Source organism: Ranitomeya variabilis, chromosome 5, assembly GCF_051348905.1.
Source record: "Ranitomeya variabilis isolate aRanVar5 chromosome 5, aRanVar5.hap1, whole genome shotgun sequence".
Lineage (NCBI taxonomy): Eukaryota > Metazoa > Chordata > Amphibia > Anura > Dendrobatidae > Ranitomeya > Ranitomeya variabilis.
The window spans coordinates 371270031-371294278 of record NC_135236.1 but is presented as its reverse complement, the minus strand read 5'-3'; the positions used below and the strand labels follow the sequence as shown (position 1 = coordinate 371294278).

Below are 24248 nucleotides of genomic sequence, written 5' to 3'. Positions count from 1 at the left end.
ACATAGAAACGCTTCTAGATTAAAGCTCTTTTCCACCAGGAAAGCTATCAATACAAATATGAAACCTGTGTATATCGCTCCAGTAGCCTAATACATCCCATTGAGGCCAGTCAAAAAGTTTACATTAAATGTATACATTAATTAACTTCTTTTTTAACTATGGAAACCTATGGGTATAGAAGTGCCTGTATAGTATTTGTCACAAGTACGGTATGTGTTAAATGGATATGTCAACATGAACTAAAAACATAACATCCTAGCATATGGGCGTTGGATGCCACTGTTAGGCATCAGTCACAGCTTACACTTAGTATATACATTTCCAGGTTTGAGTCGGTCTGGAGTGCAGTCAACTCTTTGCAAAGAATTCTGAAAATAACCTGCAGCACTAAGGTTTGCCCACAAGTGTATATTACACGGCAGATCTCCTCACATTATAGGTACGGAGCTCAAGCAGTGGGAGATCTGCAGTATATACATCACATAGGAGACACAGAGACTGCTCTATTTACATTACATAAGAGAGGGGCTGGGGTCACATGCATCACAGGAGGGGCTGGGGTCACATGCATCACAGGAGGGGCTGGGGGCACATGCATCACAGGAGGGGCTGGGGGCACATGCATCACAGGAGGGGCTGGGGGCACATGCATCACAGGAGGGGCTGGGGGCACATGCGTCACAGGAGGGGCTGGGGGCACATGCATCACAGGAGGGGCTGGGGGCACATGCATCACAGGAGGGGCTGGGGGCACATGCATCACAGGAGGGGCTGGGGGCACATGCATCACAGGAGGGGCTGGGGGCACATACGTCACAGGAGGGGCTCGGGTACATGCATCACAGAAGGGGCTGGGGCAAATACGTCACAGGAGGGGCTGGGGTGTTATGATCTGGTGACCGTGGAGCCGCATGAGAGACTTTCTCAGGAGTAGGTGGTACCTGTACTGACCGCAAACCCTAAACTAACACCGCAACTAGAAGTAGCCGTGGGATGTACCTAACACGTCCTAGACACCTCGACACAGCCGGAGAACTAAATACCCCTATAGATGGAAATGGGAATTCTATCTTGCCTCAGAGCAGAACCCCAAAGGATAGACAGCCCCCCACAAATATTGACTGTGAGTATAAGAGGAAAGACACACGCAGGCAGAAAAACAGAATTTAGCAAAAGAGGCACTTCTAGCTAAATAGAAAAGGATAGGACAGAATTCTAAGCGGTCAGTATTAAAATCCTAAAAATATCCACAGCAGATAATACAAATATTCCACATCTAACTAAAGACATAGAAAGTATATCTGCATCTCCTGAGAATCGAGCATGACTGAAAAATCCAAACAAACTCTAAGCTGGGCAAAAACACAATAAATTGCACTGAATTGCAAAGCACACTGCATGTGTGCACAGAGACAAAAAACCAGACACTTATCTTATCTGAATTGGCAGCATGGCATGAGGAGCCAGAGAGAGATGCAATCCCTCCAAGTACAATGGACAACTGGCACTGACTCATGGAGCCTGCACACCTGAATACCTAATAGAGCTGCAATCAGCAGAAACACCTGCCCGGATTACAAACCCAAGACAACTGCACTACCACCAACAACCACCGGAGGGAGCCCAAGAGCAGAATTCACAACAGTACCCCCCCTTGAAGAGGGGTCACCGAACCCTCACCAGAGCCCCCAGGCCGATCAGGACGAGCCAGATGAAAGGCACGGACCAAATCAGCAGCATGGACATCAGAGGCAAAAACCCAAGAATTATCCTCCTGGCCATAACCCTTCCATTTGACAAGGTACTGAAGCCTCCGCCTCGAAAAGCGAGAATCCAAAATCTTCTCAACCACATACTCCAACTCCCCATCAACCAACACAGGAGCAGGAGGATCAACAGAGGGAACAACGAGCACCACATATTTCCGCAATAAAGATCTATGGAAAACATTATGGATGGCAAAAGAGGCCGGAAGGGCCAAACGAAAAGACACCGGATCGATAATCTAAGAAATCCTATAAGGACCAATAAACCGAGGCTTAAACTTAGGGGAAGAAACCTTCATAGGAACATGACGGGAAGACAACCAGACCAAATCCCCAACCCGAAGCCGGGAACCAACACACCGACGACGGTTAGCAAAACGCTGAGCCTCCTCCTGAGACAACACCAAATTGTCCACCACATGAGCCCAAATCTGCTGCAACCTGTCAATCACAGAATCCACACCAGGACAATCAGAAGGTTCAACTTGCCCCGAAGAAAAACGAGGATGAAAACCAAAATGACAAAAGAAGGGCGAAACCAAGGTAGCCGAACTAGCCCGATTATTAAGGGCAAACTCGGCCAATGGGAAGAAAGCCACCCAATCATCCTGATCTGCAGACACAAAGCATCTCAAATAAGTTTCCAAAGTCTGATTAGTTCGCTCGGTCTGGCCATTTGTCTGAGGATGAAATGCGGAAGAAAAAGACAAATCAATGCCCAGCCTAGCACAAAAGGCCCGCCAAAACCTAGAAACAAACTGGGAACCTCTGTCAGACACAATATTCTCCGGAATACCATGCAAACGAACCACATGCTGAAAAAACAACGGAACCAAATCAGAAGAGGAAGGCAATTTAGGCAAAGGCACCAAATAAACCATCTTAGAAAACCGGTCACAAACCACCCAGATAACCGACATCCTCTGGGAAACCGGAAGATCTGAAATAAAATCCATAGAAATATGCGTCCAGGGCCTCTCAGGGACCGGCAAAGGCAAAAGCAACCCACTAGCACGGGAACAACAAGGCTTGGCCCACGCACAAGTCCCACAGGACTGCACAAAAGAACGCACATCACGCGACAAAGAAGGCCACCAAAAGGACCTACCAACCAAATCTCTGGTACCAAAAATACCAGGATGGCCAGCCAACACAGAACAATGAACCTCAGAAATCACTCTACTAGTCCATCTATCAGGAACAAACAGTTTCCCCACTGGACAGCGGTCAGGTTTGTCAGCCTGAAATTCCTGCAGAACCCGTCGCAAATCAGGGGAAATGGCAGAAAGGACCACCCCTTCCTTCAGAATGCCGACCGGCTCAAATACCTCAGGAGAATCAGGCAAAAAACTCCTAGAGAGTGCATCAGCCTTAATATTATTAGAACCCGGAAGATACGAAACCACAAAATCAAAACGGGAGAAAAACAGAGACCATCGAGCCTGTCTAGGATTCAACCGTTTGGCAGATTTGAGGTAAATCAGATTTTTATGATCGGTCAAGACCACAATACGGTGCTTGGCTCCCTCAAGCCAATGTCGCCATTCCTCAAACGCCCACTTCATAGCCAACAACTCACGATTGCCGACATCATAATTGCGTTCAGCAGGCGAAAACTTACGGGAAAAGAAGGCACACGGTTTCATCAAGGAACCATCAGAATTCCTCTGAGACAAAAAGGCCCCTGCCCCAATCTCAGAAGCGTCAACCTCAACCTGAAACGGAAGAGAAACATCTGGCTGACACAACACCGGGGCAGAAGTAAAACGGCGTTTAAGCTCCTGAAAGGCAGAGACAGCCACAGAGGACCAATTCATCACATCAGCGCCCTTCTTCGTCAAATCGGTCAGGGGCTTAACCACACTGGAGAAGTTAGCAATGAAACGGCGATAAAAATTAGCAAAGCCCAAAAATTTCTGAAGGCTCTTCACGGATGTGGGTTGAATCCAATCATGAATGGCCTGAACCTTAACCGGATCCATCTCTATAGATGAGGGAGAAAAAATGAAGCCCAAAAAAGAAACCTTCTGCACTCCAAAGAGACACTTAGACCCCTTCACAAACAAAGCATTATCACGAAGGATCTGAAATACCATCCTGACCTGTTTCACATGAGACTCCCAATCATCGGAAAAAATTAAGATGTCATCCAAATATACAATCATGAATTTATCAAGATAATTCCGGAAGATATCATGCATGAAGGACTGAAAAACAGATGGAGCATTAGAGAGCCCGAATGGCATCACAAGATATTCAAAATGGCCTTCGGGCGTATTAAACGCAGTTTTCCATTTGTCACCCTGCTTAATACAAACAAGATTATATGCCCCGAAGGTCAATCTTAGTAAACCAACTAGCCCCCTTAATCCTGGCAAACAAATCGGAAAGCAAAGGTAAAGGGTATTGAAACTTGACAGTGATCTTATTCAAGAGGCGATAATCAATACAGGGTCTCAAGGAGCCATCCTTCTTAGCAACAAAAAAAAAATCCCGCTCCCAACGGTGAAGAAGATGGCCGAATATGCTCTTTCTCCAAAGACTCCTTAACATAACTCCGCATGGCGGTATGTTCCGGCACAGACAGGTTGAAAAGTCGGCCCTTAGGAAACTTACAGCCTGGAATCAAGTCAATAGCACAATCACAGTCCCTATGCGGTGGAAGGGAACTGGACTTGGGCTCATCGAATACATCCTGAAAATCAGACAAAAACTCTGGAACTTCAGAAGCGGAGGAAGAGGAGATTGACATCACAGGAACGTCATTATGAACCCCCTGACAACCACAACTAGTCACAGACATAGACTTCCAATCCAACACAGGATTATGTATCTGCAACCATGGAAAACCCAGCACAATAGCATCATGCAAATTATGCAACACCAGAAAACGACAATCTTCCTGATGGGCTGGCGCCATGCACATGGTCACCTGTGTCCAAAACTGGGGTTTATTTTTAGCCAAAGGTGTAGCATCAATGCCCCTTAAAGGAATAGGGTTCTGCAAAGACTGCAAGGGGAAACCACAACGCCTGGCAAATTCAAAGTCCACTAAGTTCAAAGCGGCGCCTGAATCCACAAACGCCATGACAGAAAATGATGACAATGAGCAGATCAAGGTCACAGATAACATAAATTTAGGTTGTACAGTTCCGATGGTAACTGAACTAGCGATTCTCCTTGTACGCCTTGGGCAGACCGAAACGACATGAGAAGCATCACCACAATAAAAACACAACCTATTCTGACGTCTGAATCCTTGTTGTTCCGTTCTAGACAGAATCCTATCACACTGCATAGGCTCAGGCATCTGCTCTGAGGACAACGCCACAGCGCGCACAGTTCTGCGCTCCCGCAAGTGCCGATCGATCTGAATGGCCAGAGACATAGAATTACTCAGACCAACAGGCGTGGGAAACCCCACCATAACATCTTTGACAGATTCAGAAAGACCCTTTCTGAAAATTGCCGCCAAAGCATCCTCATTCCATTTAGTCAGCACAGACCATTTTCTAAATTTCTGACAATACAATTCTGCCGCTTCTTGACCCTGAGACAGGGCCAACAAGGTCTTCTCTGCTTGATCCACAGAATTTGGTTCATCATATAATAATCCTAGAGCCTGGAAAAAGGCATCTACATTAAACAAGGCCGGATTCCCAAATTCCAGGGAAAATGCCCAATCCTGAGGGTCGCCACGCAGCAGGGATATGACAATTTTAACCTGCTGAATGGGATCACCAGAGGAACGAGGCTTCAGAGCAAAAAACAGTTTACAGTTGTTTTTAAAACTCAAAAATTTGGACCTGTCCCCAAAAAACAAATCAGGAGTAGGAATCCTAGGCTCTAAAAGCGGAGTCTGAGCAATATAATCAAATACCCTGTACCCTAGCAGCAAGCTGGTCTACACGAGAAACTAATCCCTGAACATCCATGCTAGCACAAGACTCCTCAGTCACCCAGAGGAAAAGAGGGAAGAAAAGCCAAAGCAGACTACAGAAAAAAAATGGCTCTTTCTTCCCTTCTTCTGAGATGCATTTAACTCATTGTTGGCCAGTTGTACTGTTATGATCTGGTGACCGTGGAGCCGCATGAGAGACTTTGTCAGGAGTAGGTGGTACCTGTACTGACCGCAAACCCTAAACTAACACCGCAACTAGAAGTAGCCGTGGGATGTACCTAACACGTCCTAGACACCTCGACACAGCCGGAGAACTAAATACCCCTATAGATGGAAATGGGAATTCTATCTTGCCTCAGAGCAGAACCCCAAAGGATAGACAGCCCCCCACAAATATTGACTGTGAGTATAAGAGGAAAGACACACGCAGGCAGAAAAACAGAATTTAGCAAAAGAGGCACTTCTAGCTAAATAGAAAAGGATAGGACAGAATTCTAAGCGGTCAGTATTAAAATCCTAAAAATATCCACAGCAGATAATACAAATATTCCACATCTAACTAAAGACATAGAAAGTATATCTGCATCTCCTGAGAATCGAGCATGACTGAAAAATCCAAACAAACTCTAAGCTGGACAAAAACACAATAAATTGCACTGAATTGCAAAGCACACTGCATGTGTGCACAGAGACAAAAAACCAGACACTTATCTTATCTGAATTGGCAGCATGGCATGAGGAGCCAGAGAGAGATGCAATCCCTCCAAGTACAATGGACAACTGGCACTGACTCATGGAGCCTGCACACCTGAATACCTAATAGAGCTGCAATCAGCAGAAACACCTGCCCGGATTACAACCCCAAGACAACTGCACTACCACCAACAACCACCGGAGGGAGCCCAAGAGCAGAATTCACAACACTGGGGGCACATGCATCACAGGAGGGGCTGGGGGCACATGAATTACAAGAGGGACTAGGGGCACACAACAAAGAAGGGTTTAGGAGCACATACATTACAGGAGGGGCTGGGTTTGCTGCTACCGTCGTTGGTAGGAAAGGAGAGCAGAGTGTGCTGACTCCCGTCCACGTAGTACGTCCTGGCACAACAGGCAGGAAGGTCGCAAACATCTGCTTGTTAGTACTTCGGTACATATTTTTTCTTTTTCAAAGTCCAGGATATATTCTCAGCAGATCATGCCATGTTTACTGTATGGGGGCTTGTGATACTAACATGCTGGGGCTTATTATAAGACCTAAGGTGTAAATATAATAATACTCCTATCTTCACCCTCCCCAGAGAGCAACTATGCCATGAGAATGAGAAAGCATATAACCTAGGAACACAAGGTCCCCAACGCCACCCCCACTATCCCAATTCCCCCTCATATTTACCCCAGTCCCACAGTTATAGGATATGCCTGATTTTATTTTAATAAATATAATATGATCCAGCAGCCCTTACAGATGAAGTGAGGATGATTTGTCTGGGCCAGGCAGTGTCTTAGCACAACATAAGAGTGTTATTAGGATCCAGGGCCCAGCGTGGACCAATCAGAGAGTGCATGGGGTGGAGCTAACTGCGGCGCTGCCAGCCTGTAAGAAGATAATCAGGTTAGCTCCAGCCCGTACCATACACTGCACTAAGGAGACTCTGCGATTGGCCGCTGTGCAGCATGCATCGTGGGTCACACCCTGTCTCTGACACACCAGAGCGCCGCCATGTCCTCCTGCCTAATGACAGAAGCAGCCGTGGATCCGGGTGGGCCTATTCATGTAACAGGGCCTGAGGTGATGGCCCTCTCCCCCCCCCCCCCCCCCCAGTAGCTACACGACTGTACGGAAGCCATCGATGTCCCAAGCCCCTTTTTTTAGGATGATGAAAACAAATGACAGAAGGGGCGGTTATTTGGAATTTTACATTCAGCCGATGTGGAGAATGTTCTTCACAATGGGAAAAGGAGGGTAGAAAAAGGGTAGAACAGAATTCTTAGAAAGGCGCGTGACAAGATACAGTTGTCAGTTTGGACACTCTTCAAATAGATAATACCCCACAAAAAACCTTACAGGAAAGAAGGTGAAGGGGGAATCGCAGTGAGGTTAAAAGAGGAATTATTTCACAGCATTAAAGTCCAAGTTTAGGGCTCAAGAAAACCATAGCTTTTTAGTAGGGAGTAGCTGCATTGACAACCCTTCAGAAAATTAACCACATGTCCAGTATGAATGCTAAAGGTTTTTAAAACAGGCCAGAGAGGAAAAACCTGACACTTAAGTGAACTCAAGACTATCTCTAAACAACCCTGAATGAGAAAAGAGAAAAAAAACTAAAAAAGAGGCAAAAAGGAGGATTACATTTCTATGGGTGGTAGACCTTAACCCCTTTATCACCTTGGGTTTTTCAGTTTCTGAGTTTTGTTTTTTGCTCCCCTTCTTCCCAAGACCTGTAGAATCTCTATTTTCCATGATTTGTGTCTGGGCTGGTGAGGGGTTATTTTTTGCGTGCCAAGCTGACTTTTTTATTGATCCCTTTTTAGGGAAGATATGCTGTTTTGATCGCCTGTTATTGCATTTTAATGCAATGTTACAGCGACTAAAAAATGTAATTCTGGCGGTGTGATTATTTTTCTCATTACTCAGTTTACAGATCGGATTATTTTAATATATTGATAGATCGGGCAATTCTCAAAGCGGCGATACCAAAATATGTGTATTTTTTTATATGGTTTTATTTTGAATGGGGCAATAGGGGGGCGATTTGAACTTTTATAATTTTTTTTTTACATTTAGTTTTTTTTTTTTTTTTTTTTTACTGGCTTTAATAGTCTCCATGGGAGACTAGAAGCTGTGATCATCCGATCCCCTGTGCTACACAAGGTGTCATAGGTCACCTTCCACTGTTTGATGTGTGCTTCGGCAATCCACCCGCGGCTGTTCAGAGCTATACTACATTTCTAATTGGAAGCATTTGCAAATATTATTACACCTACTACACATTGGGATAAGATCTTGGAATACCCCTTTACCTGATCTCAGGCATTCCAATTTGGTCACTGATTATTCAGATTTCCTGGAGCTGAGCCTGACTATCCATCTTACTACATCCTTACCTCTGATTTTCTCCCTGTATCTTTGCGTCACGACTAAGCTATTTCAACCGGGCTTTCACAGCAAAGGCAAAACCAAAGTGTTCAATGGGACCTGTCAGAGGTACTGGCTACAGCAAAAAATGTCCATGTAGAGTTGTAGCTGTAATGTCTGTCTATTCTTTTTTGCTTCCTCCACTGGCCAGGAGCGCTGGTATATCCGACCATGTTCTTGCACAGTCATACCCAGCCATTACACAGGGAGATTATCTCAGGACAAGAACTTCTTTTTTAACACATCCAATTGTGGAACTTATTTTTAAGCGAAGATCTAATAAATAAAATGTACTTTGTTCATGGGACAATCCCTTTAAACTCAGTATATTCACAAGAGAAATTGACATGTTGCAAAAGCACAGAAGCTGCAAAATTTCTATAAATCCCTTCCACTTTGCTGGAACTATAAAATGCTGCCTTTATTACGCAGTGCAAAAACTCATCAACAACTCACCTTGGGTCCTTAACTTATGTATTTGTCTGATTAAAGGGCACCTGTCACCCCGTTTTTTCCGTATGAGATAAAAATACTGTTAAATAGGGCCTGAGCTGTGCATTACAATAGTGTATTTTGTGGACCCTGATTCCCCACCTATGCTGCCGAAATACGTTACCAAAGTCGCCGTTTTCGCCTGTCAATCAGGCTGGTCTGGTCGGATGGGCGTGGTGACATCGCTGTTTCTTCCCCCAGATATTGCTTATTTTTCCGTTGGTGGCGTAGTGGTTTGCGCATGCCCAAGTGCCGAATCCACTGCACAGGTGAGGAAAAAGAGCACGATCTGCGCTATTCCCCTGGTGATCGGTGGGGGCGGCCATCTTCCTGTGGCCGCGCGTGCGCAGATGGAGCGCTCTGCTGCCCGGGGCTTCAGGAAAATGGCCGCGGGATGCCGCGCTTGCGCAGATGGAGATCGCGGCGGCCATTTTCCTGAAGCCGAGATGCAAACACGGCTTCAGGAAAATGGCCGCCGCGATCTCCATCTACGCACGCGCGGCATCCCGTGGCCATTTTCCTGAAGCCCCGGGCAGCAGAGCGCTCCATCTGGCATGCGCGGCCACAGGAAGATGGCCGCCCCCACCGATCACCAGGGGAATAGCGCAGATCGCGCTCTTTTCCTTCAGCTGCGCAGTGGATTCGCCTGTTGGGCATGCGCACACCACTACGCCACCAACGGAAAGATGAGCAGGTTCTGGGGGACAAACAGCGATGTCACCACGCCCATATGACCAGACCAGCGTGAGTGACAGCCCAAAACGGCAACTTTACAAAGGTATTTCGGCAGCATAGGTTGGGAATAAAGGCACAAAAAATACACTAATGTAAAGCACAGCTCTGCCCCTATTTAACGCTATTTTTATCTCATCTTGAAAAAACGGGGTGACAGGTTCCCTTTAACATAGCTGCGCGAATGCTTATTTTTTGCGGGACGAGTCGTAGTTTTGAAAGACAATATACTTTACTGTGCAAAAAAGTGGGTACAAAACTTCTAAATGTGGTAAAATGTTGATCCCCTCCCAGCAATTATGTCATTCTTTATTGGATTTTGTTGTTACAGCATTCGTTAGAAGGTAAAAATGACCTGGCAGTATGAAACTTAAGAATTTTGTAAAAAAAAAAAATAAAGAGAAAAAAAAAATATTATATATATATATATATATATATATATATATATATATATATATATATATATATATATATATATATATATATATATATGTATGTATATATATGAGCTGTGTGAGCAGGCTTGTCTTTTGTGCTATGAGCTTGCAACTTTATGATGGCGTACATATGATATTTATTTGCTTTTATTACATTTGTTATGTGTAGAATGCAGTGACCAAAAAAAAAGTCTTCCTTGAGTTTCGACTTTTCGCATGTTCAACATATGGTTAAAAAACAGGTTATTTCTTGCTAGAGAATATTGTGGCATCGCAAGCAGAGATTTTTCCAAACTCATAGGAGGCGTTCAGTATATGCAAAATTGTAACATGTAAAAGAAAAACTAAAAAATGATCCCAGAAGAAGCAACCTTCTAAACGCTGGGGTATTCCCAGGAAGTTTATATATAACTAGCTGAAGAGCCTGGCGTTGCCCGGGCATAGTAACTAACACTGATTAGTTATAGCACCTCACTCCTCTCATTTTCCCACCACACTCCTCTCATTTTCCCACCAAACTCCTCTCATTTTCCCACCACACTCCTCTCATTTTCCCACCACACTCCTCTCATTTTTCCCACCACACTCCTCTCATTTTCCCCACCACACTCCTCTCATTTTCCCCACCACACTCCTCTCATTTTCCCACCACACTCCTCTCATTTTCCCCACCACACTCCTCTCATTTTCCCCACCACACTCCTCTCATTTTCCCCCCACACTCCTCTCATTTTCCCCCAGTATATAACTGTATGTCATCGCCTCCTGTATATACCTGTATGTCATCTCCTCCTGTATATAGTATATACCTGTATGTCATCTCCTCCTGTATATAGTATAAACCTGTATGTCATCTTCCATGTATATAGTATATACCTGTATGTCATCTTCCCTGTATATAGTATGTACCTGTGTGTCATCTCCTCCTGTATATACTATATACCTTTATGTCATCACCTTCTGTATATAGTATGTACCTGTATGTCATCTCCTCCTGTATATACTATATACCTGTATGTCATCTCCTCCTGTATATACCTGTATGTCATCTCCTCCTGTATATACTATATACCTGTATGTCATCTCCTCCTGTATATACTATATACCTGTATGTCATCTCCTCCTGTATATACTATATACCTGTATGTCATCTCCTCCTGTATATACTATATACCTGTATGTCATCTCCTCCTGTATATAGTATATACCTGTATGTCATCTCCTCCTGTATATAGTATATACCTGTATGTCATCTCCTCCTGTATATAGTATATACCTGTATGTCATCTCCTCCTGTATATAGTATATACCTGTATGTCATCTCCTCCTGTATATAGTATATACCTGTATGTCATCTCCTCCTGTATATAGTATATACCTGTATGTCATCTCCTCCTGTATATAGTATATACCTGTCATCTTCCATTTATATAGTATATACCTGTATGTCATCTCCTCCTGTATATAGTATGTACATGTATGTCATCTCCTCCTGTATATAGTATATACCTGTATGTCATCTCCTCCTGTATATAGTATATACCTGTATGTCATCTCCTCCTGTATATAGTATATACCTGTCATCTTCCATTTATATAGTATATACCTGTATGTCATCTTCTCCTGTATATAGTATATACCTGTGTTATCTCCTCTTGTATATAGTATATACCTGTATGTCATCTCCTCCTGTATATAGTATATACCTGTATGTCATCTCCTCCTGTATATAGTATATACCTGTATGTCATCTCCTCCTGTATATAGTATATACCTGTATGTCATCTCCTCCTGTATATAGTATATACCTGTATGTCATCTCCTCCTGTATATAGTATATACCTGTATGTCATCTCCTCCTGTATATAGTATATACCTGTATGTCATCTCCTCCTGTATATAGTATATACCTGTCATCTTCCATTTATATAGTATATACCTGTATGTCATCTCCTCCTGTATATAGTATGTACCTGTATGTCATCTCCTCCTGTATATACTATATACCTGTATGTCATCTCCTCTTGTATATAGTATATACCTGTGTGTCATCTCCTCCTGCATTAGACCTCATTCAGATTATTTGGTCAGTATTTTTACCTCAGTATTTGTAAGCTAAAACTTGGAGTAATACAATCAGAGGAAAAGTATATTAGAAACACGTCACCACTTCTGTATTTTACTCCCACACGTGGTTTTGGCTTATAAATACTGACGTAAAATACTGACCAAATACTGAACGTGTGAATGTGGCCTTATACACAGCCTCCACCTTAGTGATTGGTTGCCGACACACACACACATATTTTTATATACATAGATTTGGAGTCAGGGAGTAGAATTATCTGGGTTTTTTAGAGACTTATGTTGCAAAGTAAGCCACACATCCCGAAATTTGCATGCCAAGGATACAATAGTAATAGGTTTTAATTAAGAATGTGTGCAGCCTAAAAGGCTTAATGAATCCTAAACTTTAGACTTCCTAGGAGTTCTAGATTTGAGATTTCTTGTATGAAGCCTTAGCATACATAACAATCCTTTACAGTGTACCAAGTCAATAAGAGTAATTTAGAGCAGTACTATGAACCGTGTAAAATCAAAATGGTTTACCTTTAAAGATTTTGCGAGTTCCACATGATTATCATAAACCAAAATGTCTATAGAAATGTTTTGTAGTCGACTGATAAAATCTCTGTCTCCGATAAGTGCGCCATCTTCTACAAGCACCTTCCACGATCGGGAAACACATTTAGTACCATCCCAAACCTGAAATGAGAAGAAACCATCCATACTTTCAAACGCATTTCCAATATAAGGAAAATCTACTAAAGAGAACTGCTCATTAGAAACGGAGTGGCTTAAAGAGGGGAATGATTGTTGTATGAAAGGCTTGTGTGCCACTCTGTCTATAATAAATAGACGATGCAGAACTGGATTTGCATCCAAGTACACAACACTGACTACAACAGCTAGGTAACAAAGTGAAAATTTACTTAAAATAGTCACAAAAGGAGAAAACAAATCAGCACTAGAGAGGGGCAGACCCCTGGATGTTCGGGTCCGGCTGAACAGTTGAAAAAAAATTTTGGGTTCGGGTACGAGAACAGTACCTGGAACCCATTCACTTGAATGGATGGCCCAAATATCCAGTGTTTGCCACGCAGTCATGTGCATGACCACGCGGCAAACACCGCTTCTGATCGACAGTAAAACCATCCCCGCCGGTCAGACAGCTGTGGTTCCCACACTGTCAAATGACAGCCTGAACACTCAACTGTGATCAGAGGTATAAAATTTACCTCCGGTCACTAGTGTCAGCTGATGAGATTACTGCTCCTATCAGCCTCCATTTGCTGCCGCTAAGAACAGCGAGAGCAGGAGCAGCTGATGGGAATATTGATGGTTATCAAAAACAGAGTGGCCTACAAGCATTTTTTTTTTTATTAAATAAATAATAAACAAACAATGTGGGGTCCCCCCTTCATTTTTTACAACCAGCCTTGCTAAAGCAGAAAGCTGGGGGCAGGTATTTTCAGGCTGGTAACGGGCCCATTGATATTGCCCCCCCAGTCTAAAAACAACAGCCCATAGCCGCCCAGGAAAGGTGCATCTATTAAATGCGCCAATTCTGGCACTTCACTCGGATCTTCCAACTTACCCTGTAGCGGTGGCAAGTGGGCTTCATACTTGTGGGGTTGATGTCACCTTTGTATTGTCCGATGACATCAAGCCCACGGCTTAGTAATGGAGAGGCATCAATAAGACACCGATCCATTACTAATCCTATAGCTATAATGTAAATAAACACACTGCCAGAATAAAGTCCTTTAACCCCATAAGGACCAAGCCACTATGTAGGTTAATGACCAGGCCTTAATTTTGAAATCTGACCACTGTCACTTTATGTAGTTATAATTTTTCCATATTTCGTCCCACAGGGACATGTGAGGGCTTGTTTTTTGCAGGACAAGCTGACGTTTTTATTGGTAACATTTTCGGGCACATTACATTTTTGATCGCAATTCAGGAATTGTTTTTTTTTCCTCCTCCACTCTGCATGTTGTAAAATTAATAAGGCAGCTTTATTCTTCGGGTCAGTACGATTACAGCGATGCCACATTAATATAATTTTTTTGTGTTTTGGCGCTTTTACACAATAAAAACTTTTATAGAAAGAATAATTATCTTTGGATCGCTTTTGAGAGCTATAACTTTTTTATTTTTCCGCTAATGGAGATGTATGGTGGCTTGTTTTTTGCGGGACAAGATGGTATTTTCAGTGATAATATTTTTGTTTACATTTGTCTTTTTGATTGCGCTTAATTCCACTTTTTCTAAGTGGTATGATAAAGCATTGTTTGCTAATTTTTATTTTTTTTTACGGCGTTCATTGAAGGGGTTAACTAGCATGACCATTTTATAGATCGGATTGTTCCGGACACAGCAATACCAAACGTGTACTTTTTTTGTTTGTTTGTTTTTTACATATAAATGAGTATTTATAAGTGGATTTTATTTTTTAATTATAATGCAATTTTTGTTTTTTTATACGTTTTTTTTTTTTTTTTACCTAGTCCCTTTATGGGACTTTCACTTTTTTCACCTTGACTGAAGTTATAATACCTATACTGAAAGCTTCTGACACCATGTTGTGACATGGTCTCAGAGGCTTTCTGTAGCTTGGTAACGATCGGGCCCCATGATGACATCGCGGGTACGCTGATCTAAAGGCAGAGGGAGCTCCCGTTCCTCTGCCTCCCTCCTGAATGTCGCGATCGCGCTCCTGGCTGTTTGTGCAGAAGCTCAGCCACTGGCAGAGCTGAGCTGCTGCACTGAACGGGCAGGAAGTGCTGACATTTCAGCATCTCCTGCGTGATCAGGGTGTGATCGGTCAGTCATATTGACATTGTTTGCATGTCTTGCAGTTTCTTGAGAATTGTTTCTGATGAAGGTCTTGTGACCGAAAACGTTTAAAACACTCTTGAACTGGTCGCACAAATAAACAAAAACTTTCACTCTGCAAATGAATCTCTGAGTGCCAAGTGCTTTATTATTTACTGACGGGTTGGAAACCTTACTTGTGCACCACCAAGAATCCTTGAGTGCCGTGTACTACTTGTACATCTGGTGCAGGAACAGACATCCTGCCATGACGGGCTAGGCCCCTCATTGGACGTTAAGGGGTTAATTGAAAGAATGACACAGACTCCTTTAATGATTCTAAATTAAACCATTCTCACGTCATTACCCATTCCATTGAAGTCATCGTCTCCTATATTAAAAAGAAAAATCATATCCCTCACCTGTGTGTCGCTCTGTCCCACGCTGTAATCCATGCCTGGGGATAAACAGTTTTCAACCTGGACGGTGCCAAGATGCAACCATCCAGGCTGAGAACTTATACCTCTGATCACAGCTGCGGGCTCACGCTGTCATTTGATTTTACCGCTGATCAGCAGTGTTTTTGGCGCTGTCATGCACATGACAGCATGTAAAACACCCAGCGTTCGGGGGCCGAACCTGAACAATAAAGGTATGTTTTCATGGTCAGTAAACGCTGCAGGTTGGACGCTGTGTACACCCGCAGCATACAGATGTTACAGCATAGTGGAGGGGATTTAATGAAATCCCATCTCCACTATACATGCACGAACGCCCCGGCAACCCTGAGTAAACAGATATGCGGGTGTGTCTTTCCAGACCGCAGCATGTCAATTTACCTTGCAGAGACGCTTCGTCTCTGCAAGATAAATATCACCGTCCAAAGTATAGGACACGGTGATTCCGAACAGTTCAATGAACACATGCGGAATCACCTGCGTTCAAAAGCTGGCAGCGCTTTGGACAGAGTGGACATGTGCTGCGCCCAAAGCGTTTTCTGCCCGTGGAAACATACCATTGTACGGACTTCCTGGTGAAGTCCGTGCCCTAACAGTAGGGGATCGTTATGGATGCTGAACTTTACTGTTCGGATTCCCCCATCTCTAGTCAGCACACATACGTATCACTCCAGTCACATGGCACTTACTGATCAGCTTATAGTAATGGGGGCTAAGCTGCAGTACATAAGAACAGCCACTACACCGAGTAAAGAGCTGTAGTGTTAAACCTCAGTAGATAACTTCCAAAGGCCAGAGGCATCAGCTGACCAACCAGGGTGCCGAGTGTCAGACCCCCAATTATCTCATAATGGGTAGGTCACCAATATCAGAGACCCAAACCACTTCTTTAAAGCACCACTCCAACGTTTTTTAGGTGTGCATTATGAATCCCTTGAGAAAATGCTTGTGTAATATGCTTCTGGTTTTCTTGAGTGACAAATATTGTACGGAACCTGTGACAAGTCTCCTACTACTTTCTAAAAAAAATTGTATTTAGGTTACCTAATCTTAATGAGTTTATCTTGTAAATATTTGTATAGAATGTAACTTAAAAGAAAAAAAAAAAAGTATAATAGCATAAAACAAAGCAAAAAGCCATGCTTGCGGGCCATTTTGTTTTATGATTTTCATCAGCACTGCAGCACATATGACTTCAAAGATCACCCACTGAGATAACATCTTACAGGAGAAAATCCCAAAGACAGTGCAACAGCGTGCGCCCTGCAGAATTGTGTGAGACTCGAAAGGAGTGGGAAATCAAAGTTGGTATTAAAACCTTTCAACTTTATAAGCACACAATTTTAGAAAAAAAAAAAAAAAAAAACACCTCTTCCAACTCACACAGCTTGAACATCAAAACAGAATGGTAAAGGAACACGCTCGTGTCTAAAAGCTAAACATGTTTTGACAATTTACTGTATATGCTCGTTTAATACATTTACTGTAGATATTATAAGAGAAAGTAACATGCACGAACGGTGCCCATTACGAAATTATGAATGTACCAATGTCAGGATTATTTTTACTGCTCACCAACATGTTAATTCCTTACAGTGACCAGCGACATAAATCAGCAATTCTGAGACTGTTTTTACGTGACATATTATACTTTATGTTATTAGTAAATTTAGGCTGATAATGTTTTAGTTTATGAAACTATCAGAAGTTTGACACAAATTTAAATAGACTAGCAATTTTCAAACTTGGAATGTTTATCCTTTCACTCCAGATACAGTGGGGCAAAAAAGTATTTAGTCAGTCAGCAATAGTGCAAGTTCCACCATTTAAAAAGATGAGAGGCATCTGTAATTTACATTATAGGTAGACCTCAACTATGGGAGACAAACTGAGAAAAAAAAATCCAGAAAATCACATTGTCTGTTTTTTTTATCATTTTATTTGCATATTATGGTGGAAAATAAGTATTTGGTCAGAAACAAAATTTCATCTCAATACTTTGTAATATATCCTTTGTTGGCAATGACAGAGGTCAAACGTTTTCTGTAAGTCTTCACAAGGTTGCCACACACTGTTGTTGGTATGTTGGCCCATTCCTCCATGCAGATCTCCTCTAGATCAGTGATGTTTTTGGCTTTTCGCTTGGCAACACGGACTTTCAACTCCATCCAAAGGTTTTCTATAGGGTTGAGATCTGGAGACTGGCTAGGCCACTCCAGGACCTTGAAATGCTTCTTACGAAGCCACTCCTTCGTTGCCCTGGCGGTGTGCTTTGGATCATTGTCATGTTGAAAGACCCAGCCACGTTTCATCTTCAATGCCCTTGCTGATGGAAGGAGGTTTGCACTCAAAATCTCACGATACATGGCCCCATTCATTCTTTCATGTACCCGGATCAGTCGTCCTGGCCCCTTTGCAGAGAAACAGCCCCAAAGCATGATGTTTCCACCACCATGCTTTACAGTAGGTATGGTGTTTGATGGATGCAACTCAGTATTCTTTTTCCTCCAAACACGACAAGTTGTGTTTCTACCAAACAGTTCCAGTTTGGTTTCATCAGACCATAGGACATTCTCCCAAAACTCCTCTGGATCATCCAAATGCTCTCTAGCAAACTTCAGACAGGCCCGGACATGTACTGGCTTAAGCAGTGGGACACGTCTGGCACTGCAGGATCTGAGTCCATGGTGGCGTAGTGTGTTACTTATGGTAGGCCTTGTTACATTGGTCCCAGCTCTCTTTTCATTTTCTTTTCTCTTTTTTCTCTCAGTTCATTCACTAGGTCCCCCTGCGTGGTTCTGGGATTTTTGCTCACCGTTCTTGTGATCATTCTGACCCCACGGGGTGGGATTTTGCGTGGAGCCCCAGATCGAGGGAGATTATCAGTGGTCTTGAATGTCTTCCATTTTCTAATTATTGCTCCCACTGTTGATTTCTTCACTCCAAGCTGGTTGGCTATTGCAGATTCAGTCTTCCCAGCCTGGTGCAGGGCTACAATTTTGTTTCTGGTGTCCTTTGACAGCTCTTTGGTCTTCACCATAGTGGAGTTTGGAGTCAGACTGTTTGAGGGTGTGCACAGGTGTCTTTTTATACTGATAACAAGTTTAAACAGGTGCCATTACTACAGGTAATGAGTGGAGGAAAGAGGAGACTCTTAAAGAAGAAGTTACAGGTCTGTGAGAGCCAGAAATCTTGATTGTTTGTTTCTGACCAAATACTTGTTTTCCACCATAATATGCAAATAAAATGATAAAAAAAACAGACAATGTGATTTTCTGGATATTTTTTTCTCAGTTTGTCTCCCATAGTTGAGGTCTACCTATGATGTAAATTACAGACGCCTCTCATCTTTTTAAGTGGTGGAACTTGCACTATTGCTGACTGACTAAATACTTTTTTGCCCCACTGTAGTCATACCACACAAAATAGCTGAATAACATTTCTCTCATGTTTGCATTACATCATCACTATTTGTCAAATGTCCTTTATTTTGTTAATGCTGTTAAAAGGTTGTAACATTTAGCAGCTATTTTTCATTTTTTAAATTTTTTACTATTGTATTTTGAATGTCTTTAGATTACCTATATGTTGTTAAAACCCCAAAATCGATATCATTTTAAAAATAGCACCTCTAATCCTACTCAAAACTGATGTTAGGTAGTTAACCCCTGCTTTTCAGGAGTTAATGCAAAGTGGAATTCACAGGAATGAAAAATTATATTTTTACAACCAAAAAGGTTGTTAACATCTGAACATGCTACTATAGCTGGCAGTATGCAAGGCCATTAACTGGCCTTGGCAACCACCAGGACCACAAAACTGTGCTATCATGGTGCCAATGGGGATAAAAAGCCCCCATGCTCTGTTAACCATCTAGATGCTGTTCTAGCTATAGAAAGCAGCATCTAAGGGTTAAACCGACATGATTGGTACAAACACCATTTGTATCTGATGCAGCAGGGTGATGGCTATAGTGTAAAACTGACAGCTAATGCATTGTCACCTGTCAGGGTATGCTAGGCATATTGGTGCTTACCGTATATACTCGAGTATAAGCCGAGGGCACCTACTTTTGCCACGGAAAACTGGGTAAGCTTATTGACTTGAGTATAAGCTGGGTATGCATTGTCCCCTCATCCCTGTCCTGCTATGTGTGGCTCCCCTGGTCTCCTAGTTGTATGCATGGCTAAGTGTTCTCCCCCTTGTGTATGCATGGCTCCGCGTCCTCCCCCGTCCCCCTCCTCGCGCGGTCCTGCATCTCTGTTACCCTGGCAGCTCTGCTCAGCGGTCACATTACTGCACATTAAGGCAATGAATACGTGCTCCACGCCTATGGGAGTGGAGACGCCTACGTATTCATTACCTTAATGAGCGGTACCACGTGACCGCTGAGCAGAGGAGAGCTGCCGGCGCAACGGAGGTGCAGGACCGCGTGAGGAGGGCGAGTATGATGTCACAGTCACCGACTCCTGCCGCTGCTCCCCCTCCCCGGCCGGCTTTCTGGCAATGACTCGTGAATAGGGGGGTCGCTTTTAGCACAAAAAAATGTGCTGAAAATCTTGGCTTATACACGAGTATATTTGGTATTTATTTTACGATTGTCCTCCCAAAAGCAAAGAAGAAGTCTAATGGGAGGCTGCAAGGTTGACATCTGGTCCAAATAGCAGTCTGTTATAGAGCAGAACGAGTTGAGTAGATTAATAGTTTCACTAGAAAAGTTTCAATATAACGTGTTTGGGTTTGGGGTAGTAGTTCTTCCTATTATTAATGCTTTGGCTAATTTAAAAGCCTTGCTTTAGAAGGTGAAAATTCACATTTAATCTTATAACAATCCTGTGCTGATGAATGTTTTCATAGCGCAAGATACCTTTTTTACAACTCTGACAAAGTCATTGGCAAAGTACTGGAAGGGAGATATGTATCACTTAGCTTCAGTGATATGAACATGGCAAAATGCTCCAGCACATTAAGTGCTTAGACGGGGTTAATTGGCCATGTTTAGGGCTAGGTTTAGTTTTACTTTTTTAGGTTTAGCTTGAAGAGTGGGTGGGAGGCTGTTCCCAACATGTCCCAGGGTGGAGTCCAGAGGATAATTCCGTGTTGGGTGTGACTGGAGATGGGAGCTCCAGAGCTGTGTTTGAGAAGAAGTTGATCCTTTTTTTAATGTTTGCTTCCTGATCAGGCAGATCCCTGTAGCAACACGGACTGTCATTTGTTTCCGTTTTCCTGTTAGGCCAGAAATGCGGTGTTTATGTTTTACTTTAGCAAACCAGTGGAAATGTTAACGAGACAGCGTTTCTGTGCCTACCTCTATGAGCAGCTGAGTTAGCAGATCTACTACACACCTCAATTGCCAGCATTATCTAAACCTGGGTGTGAGATGTGTTAGCCCCAAGTATTACATTTTCACACTGAGAAATGGGTAAAAATGGCACCAAAATGTGTCCCACAATTTCTGCTGAATGTAGAAATACCCCATATGTGGATGTACAGTACTACTTTGCCATATGGAGAGACTCGGGAGGGATACAGCACTTTTTGCCTCCTGGAGCACAGATTTTCCTAGACTTGTTTGTGGACTCCATATACAGAGCCACTAAGTGCTAGAAAAGCAGAATCCCTCCTCAAGTGACCCCATTTTGGAAATTATAACCCTTTGGGAATTTATCTACAGATGTAGTGATGATTTTGATTTCCAGAAACAGGCAGCAGTTGATGTTTCGGAGTGAAAATTGCAAACTTCCGTTGTAGTGACCAGTACATTATGCCCAGCCGCTGCTTCTGGAGACTCGCACCTGTAAATTAGGTGGGCTCTAATCACTACAGAAATGCCAAACATATGGGCGCTAAATGTGGTTTAGACACACTGCGGCTCAGAAGGGGGGGGGGGGGGGGGGGCATTGGATTTGGGAGCGGAGAATTTGCTGAATTTCTTTTGGCAGCTGAGGAGCCATTTCGCTTTTCCAGAGCCTTTGTGCTACCAGTAACGTGGAAGCTCCTATATTTCCATTAACAGATGACTGACCTGAGTGAGGACTTGCTTTTTTTGTGGATTGAGTTGAAGCTTTTATTGGGAACATTTTACATAACATTTGGGATCACAGTTATCCTCTGTCTACGTTGACCACTTACTTTGTGGTTTCCATCTAAATCTGCGAGTGACGCGATTCAGCTGAAACCTCCGATGGATCCATTCACTATAATGAGGCAGCAGAGTTACTCTGGACTCAGTCTGGCCTCTGTTCCGCGGTGTCCTTCTCAGAAGTGCACAAAAATGTGGTCAACGACACTTTCATGCAATCCTAAACAGACGGACACCGCCGGATCACAGGTCAGACGGCGTCCACAGTGCCTCCATCTGCCTCATTATAGGGAATCTTCCGCCAGGGGTTCTGTCTGAATCACGTATTTCAGAGATTTACACGGAAACCCCGATGCAAGCACTCAGCGCAGAATACATGTGTGTGCCAAGCCTTACTGCGAGCTTTGGGAGGCAGAATGAAAAAAAAAAAAAAATCAACAGCATGTCAAGAATTGGTTTTTATTTTTTATGCAGTTCCTCGTGCGGTACAAGTGATTAGGCGACTTTATTCTTCGGGTCGGTGAGATTACAGTGATACCAGATTTATATCAGGTTTTTATGTTTGGCTGTTGTCATGCACTAAAAGACGCTTTTTATTGCGAAAACTAGTTTTTGCATCATCATATTTTGAGAGCTATAATATGTTTATATTTGACAGTCATGTGAGGGCTTGTTTTTTGAGGGACGAGCTGACATTTTTATTGGTACCATTTTCGGGCACATGATCGCTTTCTATTCTGATTTTTGGGAGATAAAATGAACAAAAAACAGCAATTCAGGAATTGCTTTTTGTGGTTTCTTTTTATACTGTTCCGCCCGTGGTAAAATTAGTAAGATAGCTTTTCTGAACCTCAATGTGCCTAAAACCACATTTAGTGTCCATGTTTGTCAGTACTGTAGCGATGCGAGACCACTTTTAGGGAGTTAGCTTCTCCAGAAGCATGAGCTGGGCATACTGTATGGGCACTACATTGTATTGGGCAGTACCACGGCAGATTTGCAATTTTCACTCAGCAACATCCATCGCTATTTGTTTCTGAAAAACACTCGTAGTCAAAATCATCACTACACCTGTATATAGATTTCCAGAGGAGCTGGGGTCACTTGAGGGGGGATTCTGTTATTCTAGGACTTAGGGGCTCTGTATATGGAGCCCAAACTATTCTAGAAATCTGTGCTCTAAGAGACAAATAGCACTCCTTCTTTCCCGAGTCTTGCTGTGTGTCTCCATAGGCGTGGAGTGCATATTCCTTACCTTAATGAGCAGTACCACGTGACCGCTGAGCATAGGAAAGGAGAGCTGCTGGCGCCAGACATCGGAGATGCAGGGACGTGCAAGACCGCGCGAGGAGGGTGAGTAGGACGGGGGAGAAAGGGGAGGATGCTGAGTCATGCATAGAAGAGGGAGGAAGCTGAGCCATGCATTGGAGGGGGAAGATGGGGAGGACGCTGAGCAATGCATAGGGGGAGGACGCTGAGCAATGCATAGGGGGAGGACGCTGAGCCATGCATAGGAGGAGGACGGGGAGGACGCTGAGCCATGCATAGAAGGGGGAGGACGCTGAGCCATGCACAGAAGGGGGAGGAGGGGGAGGAAGCTGAGCCATGCATTGGAGGGGGAAGATGGGGAGGACGCTGAGCAATGCATAGGGGGAGGACGGGGAGGACGCTGAGCCATGCATAGAAGGGGGAGGACGCTGAGCCATGCATAGAAGGGGGAGGAGGAGGAAGCTGAGCCATGCATTGGAGGGGGAAGATGGGGAGGACGCTGAGCAATGCATAGGAGGAGGACGCTGAGCCATGCATAGGAGGACGCTGAGCCATGCATAGAAGGGGGAGGACGCTGAGCCATGCATAGAAGGGGGAGGAGGGGGAGGAAGCTGAGCCATGCATTGGAGGGGAAAGATGGTGAGGACGCTGAGCAATGCATAGGAGGAAGACGGTGAGGACGCTGAGCAATGCATAGGAGGAGGACAGGAAGGACGCTGAGCCATGCATAGGAGGAGGAGGACGGGGAGGACGCTGAGCCATACATAGGAGAAGGACGGGGAGGACGCTGAGCCATACATAGGAGGAGGACGGGGAGGACGCTGAGCCATACATAGAAGGGGGAAGACGCCCAGCCATGCATACAACTAGGAGACAGGGGTAGCCACACATAGCAGGACAGAGTTAACCCCTTCACCCCCAAGGGTGGTTTGCACGTTAATGACCGGGCCAATTTTTACAATTCTGACCACTGTCCCTTTATGAGGTTATAACTCTGGAACGGTTCAACGGATCTTGGCGATTCTGACATTGTTTTCTCGTGACATATTGTACTTCATGTTAGTGGTAAAATTTATTCGATATAACTTGC

The 24248-nt window shown here is 43.7% G+C and overlaps 1 protein-coding gene across 2 annotated transcripts in view; it reads right to left on the bottom strand.

Moving 5' to 3' along the window:
* POT1 (protection of telomeres 1) overlaps positions 1 to 24248 on the bottom strand; it is a 134152-nt gene that overhangs the window by 67648 nt on the left and 42256 nt on the right. For both annotated transcript variants that reach the window (XM_077264928.1, XM_077264929.1), the window contains exon 5: positions 13079 to 13234. In XM_077264928.1, the coding sequence (XP_077121043.1) occupies positions 13079 to 13234 (156 nt within the window). The remainder of the gene's footprint in view (positions 1 to 13078; positions 13235 to 24248) is intronic.